Source organism: Brachyhypopomus gauderio, chromosome 2 (assembly GCF_052324685.1).
Source record: "Brachyhypopomus gauderio isolate BG-103 chromosome 2, BGAUD_0.2, whole genome shotgun sequence".
Taxonomy (NCBI): Eukaryota; Metazoa; Chordata; class Actinopteri; order Gymnotiformes; family Hypopomidae; genus Brachyhypopomus; species Brachyhypopomus gauderio.
Window position 1 is genome coordinate 34,170,115 of NC_135212.1, and position 8,533 is coordinate 34,178,647.

Below are 8,533 nucleotides of genomic sequence, written 5' to 3' on the forward strand. Positions count from 1 at the left end.
TCTGCCATTACAGAGAGTGTGTTGTTACATATCCTGTTACAGAACTATATCATCACACATCTAAAGTAGTACCACAAAAGACCCCCCACCACCACCACCCCCCTTCACACACACACAAACACACACACACCCTTATCTCACGCTTGGAAAATACCACAGGTTGCCAGGACAGTGGATTAATTTAACCTCACAGTTCTTGGAAGCCTTGGAAGAGTCAGCTCTGTTGGACTCTTTCGGGAAACCACCACAGCACTGTAGTAAGTCACTACCATGCAGTCCTGTGCTAGCCTGCAAACTGGACCAAACGTGTTCTGCCGGTAGCTGGTAGTGAAGTGTTCTAGCATGGCGACCGAGTCCCCTTTAACAGTGGCAGCACCTGTTTGCTTGAGCGCTTCCAAGATGCAGAACAGTCACAGGACACAGATAGTCATGTGTGACATTAGACAGTCCCTGCCAACGGTCTCCAAGGGAGGGGACGGTGATGAGAACACCTCGTATGTTCACCGGTGCGTTTCTAACAGAACGATGTGCTTCAGCAGGCAAAGAGACGGGCCGTGCAATGACTTTATTATTTATTTATATACTGAAGAAGAAGGGACAGTGTGTGTTGCACAATCAGTTATGCATAGGATAACCTATAACATCTATCACAACTGTTTGCATTAATCTCTCAAAAAAATTATTCTATAAATAATAGGGATAAACTTTAGTCAGCTTAAAAGTGCTCAAAATGTGTGAGACTTTCAGGAAGCCGCTTAAAAATTAAAACAAGCGTATACAAATACAAAGGCAGTACAGCGAAGTAAAGAAGCTAACCAGTGATTACTTAACAGAGAATAATGTATTAGTTTATTGTTTTGATACCTGCACTTTATTCTACAATGTGAAAAGTATTAATAATAAATTAAGATTAGATGTGTCCAAACCTTGGAGTGGTAGCATATGTAATCTCTTTGTACCATCCCTGAGAAGAAACCTAGTCATTTCAAACACCATTTCTGTTATTTCATCCCTTCTCACATTCAGTTTATGTGTTTAATTTGTAATGTGGGTGAGTAAGTAAAGCCCCAGATGAGACACGGTGATCCTTAATGCAAGGATGTGATGCGAGCGAGAGGTTGGAGTCCACCTTCAGTCATCCAAGGATACCGTGGAGACGGTGGTGCCATTAGTGACGGTGGCGAGCGAGGCCGATGTGCCGGTGGCGGCGTCTGGGCGGAGTTTGGGCCTGGGCATCACCAGCTCCTCCTTGTTCCTCTCGGGCTTCACGAGCAGCACGTAGCACTTGGGCAGGAAGATACAGGCCAGCAGGCCAAAGCTGGAGGCCAGAATGGCGAAGATCTGCACGGCCACCATGAACTTGCCGCGCGTGCTCAGGTAGGCAGGCACGAAGGAGCTCCAGACGATGAAGAACACCAGCATGCCAAAGGTCACGCACTTGCCCTCGCTGAAGTGGTCCTCCAGACGGCGAGCAACGAAGGCGAAGGCGAAGGCCAGCACGGCCAGCAACACGTCATAGCCAAACACGGCGCAGATGAAGATGATGTTGCCCGGGTCACACTCCAGAATGATCTTGATGTTTTGGGCGGCCGTGTTCTTCACCGGGTGCGGTGGCAGCAGGATGAGCCAAACAGCGCAGGCCACGGCCTGGACCAGCGTGCAGACCGCCGCCATTGCCCTCTGCTGGCCGGGCTGGATCGGGTCCACGTCGTTCATCGGGGGTGGCGCCGGGGCTATAGCCGTCGTGTCGGGACTCTCCTCGGATGCCGCAGACGCCTCCTTGGCCGCCTTAGCCGCTGCCTTGGCAGCCTTCACCGCCCTTGCCCTGAGCATCAGCAAGGCGGCTTTTCCCATGAGGGACGACAGGGCGAGGGCAAAGCCCACAGCTAGCGCCACCTGGCTAGTCATGCAGGACCAGCGCTGCGGCTCCCCAAGGAACACGATGGAGCAGAGGAACGTGATCACCAGCGCCAGCAGCAGGGTGAAGCTCAACAGCGCGTCATTGGCCTGCACCAGGGGCGTGTTCAGGAACTTCAGGAAGACCACACCCACCACCATGGTCAAGAGAGCACCAAACACGGCGATGACGATCAGAGTGATCCCCAGGGCCTCGCCGAAGCCCAGGAACTCGATGGTCTTCAGGATGCAGGCGTCGTGGTTGGCATTGGACCAGTAGTCCTCTACACACTGGATGCAACCCCTGGCATCTGTTGGACACAGCGCACACCCAGACTATGGTCATAAGCAGTATAACTACAACACACAGTTCTCCAGTTTACTGATGTTTAAAACCATCTGTCACACTTTAATTATGTTTGTGGTCATTTATTGTGTCACTTTTTGTTAAATATGATTGTTTATTCACGTAAATAATGTGTCTCCACTGGATTCATTAGCCTGTAAATGGCAGATAATGACCCGTTGTGTTGGAAATCTCTCCGTCCGCACAGGGAATGCAGTCAAAACAGCAGACGGGCTCTCCCTGCCTGATCCCCATTCTGGTGCCGGGCTGACATCTCTCACTGCACACAGAGCGCGGTGCCTGAAGAACAACAGGAGGGGGCGACATGGAGCAACTCAACACCAGAACAGCCAGGTGTTACTTGTGTTTAGCTTTCAGAGGAAGACGAGGGAGCAGACTTGGGAGAAGATGCATTAGAAGTTGCTGCTATGTTTTGAAAGGATTGAGTCTCTTGCTATTTTCCAAACATGCCAATTCTACCCCATCCACATTCACAAAACGTGTTCTCAAGTGCTAAAGATTTGCAGTGCTATACATGCAAAATGATGTGTCATGAATGACTAACGTTTGACAGTTCCTTCTGTCCTTTGATAGTTTCTAACGTGTGATCAGGTGTTTAATTCTAAACTTGAGGTGCACGTTGCAGCACTCACTGACCTGCAGGATATCATTATTCCATATGATTGAGGAGTTGTCTATGATCAACCTTTCAGATGTGGGGGCAGTGCTGTTGTAGTAGCCGATGTGTGTGTATGTCAAGCCTCCGTCAGAAGCCCTCTGCCAGTTAAGGATCTCATAAAATCCCAGTATCTCCCCATCGTTGAAGAATATCTCCTCTCCAGTATGAGGTACTTTGAAGCGCAGATTTTTCAAATAGTACATTAACTACAAAGAAGAGAAGAATGTTAGACCAAAATCCCAAACACTGAAACATGAAGATATAACACACCTTTGTATCTTTGTTTGTGTGAGTATGTGTGTGTATTTGTTTGCCTGCAAACATTTATTTGCACATTTTCACGACAACATTGTTCTGTGTATATAGGGAATCTGGAGTAAATTAGAGTAAGCTAGTTTGTGTCAAACAATTGAGCTTCATGTTTTGGTTGCTCAGGTTATGGCTAAGGTCAGGTGTGGGATTACATACAAGTGGCTACATATATGTAACATTTATGTAAAAATACGCGTGCACACACTTACCTGCCAAGGCTCAAACTTAGTGATGTCAGCGCACGTGTTCCCCTCAAAAGGACCACTACCATTCTTGCAGAACTCCAGGTTGTGCAGGGCGTACGCCACCGCATACACCGCCTTATACACGTTATACGTCAGCCTGAGCTGTGACACGTCCGAGTACGTGTTGTTCAGCTTCCCCAGATCTTCCTTCCCCGAGCACAGGCCATCCAGCAGGGCGTTGCTGGAGGCACGTGATGCGGTGCTGTTCCCTGCCGCACGGGCGATCCTCAGCGCCCGGCCGTAGTTGAGCGTGCAGTTGAAGGCCGTCTCCCAGAACTCCTCCGTCAGTGCGTCCTGGTAGGGGTCGATGCTGAGCAGGTGCTGGAGCAGGCCCGGGATTTCGGCGCGCTGGATAGCGAAACCCAGCGTGCCGCCCAGTGTGGAGAACACGCCCGCCTGCCTGGAGATGAGGGCCGACGTCACCCACGACTCGCTGGCGATCCACGTCCGGTTGGTGACATTGTTGCGCAGGAGCTCCTCCACCAGAGGACTCAGGTCCACGTCGGAGGAGAACACCACCACGATCTTCGCCGTGGAGTCCAGCACCGTGCGCACGATGCGCTGGATGCTCTCAGGGGCGCTGTACTTGGGGAGCGTCTCCGAGAAGGAGATGCACACGCCGGCCTCCTCCACCACCTCCATGAAGCGCTTGATGCCGTACTTGCCGTAGTCGTCGTCAGAGGCGATGGTGCCCACCCAGGTCCAGCCGAAGTGGAGAACGAGCTGAGCCATGGCCACGGACTGGTGCTCGTCACTGGGGATGGTGCGTAGAAAGGTGGGGTACTGGAACCTACTCTCTAGCACCGAGCAGGAGGATGAGTAGCTCACCTGAGAGGGCACACATGCAGACTGTGAGGCCTTCTATCGTCCCAGGAGACAGAGATTTTTGTGGACAATGTAGCCTACAGAATTTTCTGTGAAGAATATAAAAACTGGCCCATTTTATTAGAGACTTAAGCTGGTCTTTATCTGTACTAGCCCAGTGTAGTGGTAGGCTACTGATCTAAAGCCAGTGCTGTCTTCTTCCATATCAGCAACACTTTTTAGGATATGAACCATTATGTGAGATGAGCAAATGTGAGCTTATTTACTACAGACAAAGTGTGAGAAACATGCATGTACGTTTTGCTCCTACCAGCCGTCCACTTTGCCTAATACTTACCTGCGGAAAATAGTAGAGGCCAAGAATTCGAGCTGTGGCGACGGACAGATCACAGCCTCCCGCCCCGACCAGCGCCGCGAGTGGAGCGCCATCGCCACAACGGTAGTTGGGCACGGCCTCGTCCTGGCCAGTGAGGTAGGTCAGAGTGCCCTCCACAGCCTTCGAGATTGTGAAGCACGAGTCATATATGACGTATCCCAGCTCCGTGTTAGGCAAGATGTCAGGACTTTTGTTGATCTCATTAATAGCAAACAGCATCGTCTGGGTCCAGCGGAATGTGCGGAAGTTGAACCTGAAAGTAATTAAGAAGTAAAAACCACTAGGAAGAAAAAAACAATACCCATTTCTAATACCAATGCTTATATTATAATAACGTAACTACATTATCATACAGTTCTGTGAGAAGGCCCTTAGTGCCATCTGGACCACCTCCAAATGGGCAGGACATAGTTCCAAACAGGTCATGAACGTGTATGAACGAACGTGTAACAGCGCTTTGCTATCGGTTGTTGAGAAGTCCCAACAAAGACGACGTTGCCTTCGGTGGTTGATGGGTTTGCTTTACAGACCTTTGTCTATGCATGTAACAGGGTATACAGGGTAATCTTAGATACAAAGTCATCTTAAAGAAGGAAAAGTGAGTTTTGTTTTACAATACAAATTGCTATTTGTGTTAGTGTATTTGCTGTATATAGAACAACTGCATATATATAAAGGGCGATTTTTCATATGACTGAAATTAGAGAGATTATAGTTGTAGGCTGTAGAACTCATTTGCATATATGTGTGATATTGGACCAATAACAAAGGGTTTAAGGCAATCCCCTATGACGTTAAGACTCCCACATTTGGATTAGGTCCAGTCAATCTGCAGGCACTATGAGGTCTACCAGATGCAATTCAATACTGTCACTAGATGTCGCTATAACACAACGAAAGTAGGTAGCCCGAGCGCACACCTGCATTATATTGATCGCCCATATTTCTTGTGGTGGCTTAGTGTAACAGATTATTATACCAAATTAACTACAGATAGCTCTTCTGAAGCAGCGCGCTGTTGTAGATTAAAACCACATGAAGCGTTAGTCATCGCAGTGGCTTGCTTTGTCACAACCTGTTCACATTGTTCTACTGGCGTATGTGTGGCATCACATAAAGGCAATATTTGCTCTATATCACAGATTAAAATTGTTACGTGTACTTAACAAAAGCGTTCAAAAAGGCCTAGTAGTTTTAACATCTGTGTAAATAGTTTCGGTCGTTGTTTTTCGTTCGCAAGGCTGCTGCTTGAATTGCTGTAAAACTGTTTTTTGTATGGCAGCCTTACCATTCACACCCAGACGACAGTGGAATCGATGAAGTGTTGCTGTCAGTCGACGCAAGTCGATTGTGTACAGAGAACATTCCTCCTATAATCACTTTCTTCCGCTCAATGTTCTTGTAGCCTTGGAGATTGAACTTCGCCTTCAGTTTGCAACTAGCTTCCCCGGCAGTGTACGCGTAAAACAGCGAAAATACGCACAATACGCACAGTAATCTCATTTTAGTGTGAGAACGTCTGGAAAAACGTATGCACCGCTTTTGTCTGCACAGGTGTTTGGAAATGTACCGACACTGACATTACTAACGCTTCGTTCTCCATCACCTCTCTTGGGAGCTCTTCCCATAAGACATAAGGCGCCTCCATCAAAACAAACGTGTCCGTGTCATAACTATAGTAAAACACAAGCAATGTGTTGCATTTCGTTGACTGTCGCCGTATCATTCATCACTAGCCAACTTAGAATTTAGTTTGAATTGAGTTTTTTTCATTAGTTGGTTTTAATTATAATCATATCCCAGTGTAACACTGCGAATGTGAAACAGGTGTTTATCATTTGCTTTTGTTTTATCGAAGACGAATTATGCATGGATGAATAGTGACAGAATACGAGTAACTTCATTTCAATAGTTAAATACAACTTTCGAGTATTGTACTTTAATTAATTAAGATCCTTGAGTTTTGTCAGAGAGATTTTCGTGGTTATAAATGAATCTGTTTTTCCACCACAGATAAAGAGACAACGACGATAACACTATTATTATTATTATTATTATTATTATTATTATTATTAATGATCATAATAATAAAAATAGGAAGAATATGAAGAAGAAGAAAGGAACCGTTGGAACACGAGTGTCGCGCCATAACAGACACAGTAACATAAAACGCTGAAGGGTGTGATTTAATTAGACAAGCGTGACATGAGTGTGAGCTCGAGCGCCTTTTGGTCATTAAGAGTCTCTATTATGTCTCACCCTAACAGGCATTGATACACCATCCCTGCGTCCTCAGAGGCGATGCTGTTTTCACCGGGAACATGTCGCTGCATGTCCTTCCATCAGTGTAGAACAGCGCACTTAAATCCCTATCGCCTACGAGAGGAGCACACTAGCAGTAGCATTGCGCGGTAACCTCAGACACCCGACACAAAGAGGCAGTATGTTCATGTTTATGAAATAGGGGTATGATGTTACAAAGTCTTAGAGAGGTTAGAAATTAGACAACAAAGCGACAGGAGACTGTGTTGATGCTACATTCTCCAAGTTTGCGATCTGTTGGTTCAGTTTTTTTTAGTAATGAAGACAAACTTAACGGGCGATCAGTTCTGCCACCCAGAAGTGAGATCAAACGTGAAAACTGGGGGTAGAAGTAGACGGGGGTGCCAACATAACAGCCCTACTGAATATTACAGACTTTTCAGTTGCAACAAGTTACAACAAATGTAGGATGTAACAAAACATCCTCCTTGGTGCCGAATCACAACCAAACTATGTTTTTGTTTAAGCAACATTTTGAATAAGTTGATCACGGACATTTTGCACGTGTGCCACAACAAAAGTATTTACCAAAGCGTTTCCTACCTTCAAAATTCGGGATGAATGGATTATCTTTATTGCACTCAAACTTTGTAACAACTAGGGGTGGGCATAGATTAATTTTTTTAATCTAGATTAATCTCACTGAAATCTTGAAATTAATCTAGATTAATCTATATTAAAATGGCTCATATGCGTGCTACCCAAGTAATAACTAAAAGTCAGTTTTTGAGATAGGATTTCTTAATACAGAGGGTGCGTTAGACCAGGGGCTCATCTCCTGTTTCCAAAATGCATCAATGACTGCTTGAGGAAGCTGTTTTACTTTGATACTTGAAGAAAAAAAAAACATGCTCAATAAAATGTAGGCTACTCGTGTTCAACGGTTTATTCAGTTAAACATGAATTTGTAAGCCTACATACTGTACATTAAATAACATGTTTATTCAGCTAAACATGATATTTGAAATGTAAGCCAACATTTAGTACATTTAACCTCGAGGACGTAATTTTCAAAAGTCAGTTTTGGTCCTCTGTAGTTTTAACGGTTAAAAAGAAATATTTAATAGCGACAAATCTAGCGCTAGGACCATGCAGAAAACGACCGCTCCGCTCCGTTAACACTTTACGTTCCTTAAAATGAATTTTCCATGAAGCAAACCTGGCGACTTAACACGTACGATTTGTAATTCACAGGTTTAAAAACTCGTTCTCGCCCCTACTGTGCAATTTGGTTAGGAATACAGCCGAGCTAAACTATCAAGTTGAAAGTCATCATAGTTTGCTTACCCATTTTGACCCAGTTCCCAACCCAACTTTAAGAATAGAATAACGGCGATAATTTTTATATCGCCCGATAAGAGTATCAAATTAACGACTAGTAACGACTAACACTAGTAACAACACATTATGCAATACATGCAAAACAACTCCAGTTCAAGTTTCTTCTAATTCATGCAATTGTTTGTAACCTTAACAAAAACCTTGTGTAATATTCGATCCACCATTCCTTCATAAATACACAGACCAAAAAG

General features: G+C 45.5%; 1 protein-coding gene across 1 annotated transcript; it reads right to left on the reverse strand.

Moving 5' to 3' along the window:
- Window positions 1-566: 566 nt before the first annotated feature.
- Window positions 567-6,368, reverse strand: vmn2r1 (vomeronasal 2, receptor 1). The gene is made up of 6 exons (XM_076997459.1): window positions 5,968-6,368; window positions 4,641-4,932; window positions 3,443-4,306; window positions 2,900-3,127; window positions 2,419-2,542; window positions 567-2,207 (listed from the first exon to the last, which is right to left on the reverse strand). Exons 1-6 carry the CDS (start codon window positions 6,180-6,182, stop codon window positions 1,132-1,134), a joined length of 2,799 nt encoding a protein of 932 aa, XP_076853574.1. The 5' UTR covers window positions 6,183-6,368; the 3' UTR covers window positions 567-1,131.
- Window positions 6,369-8,533: the final 2,165 nt, after the last annotated feature.

Coding starts and splice junctions, on each gene's coding strand:
- vmn2r1 (XM_076997459.1), bottom strand. CDS start 6,182: ATGAGATTACTGTGCGTATTGTGCGTATTTTCGCTGTTTTACGCGTAC. Junction 4,307..4,640: donor GCCTCTACTATTTTCCGCAG/GTAAGTATTAGG, acceptor GTGCCCTCTCAG/GTGAGCTACTCATCCTCCTG. Junction 2,208..2,418: donor AGAGATTTCCAACACAACGG/GTCATTATCTGC, acceptor TGTGTCCAACAG/ATGCCAGGGGTTGCATCCAG.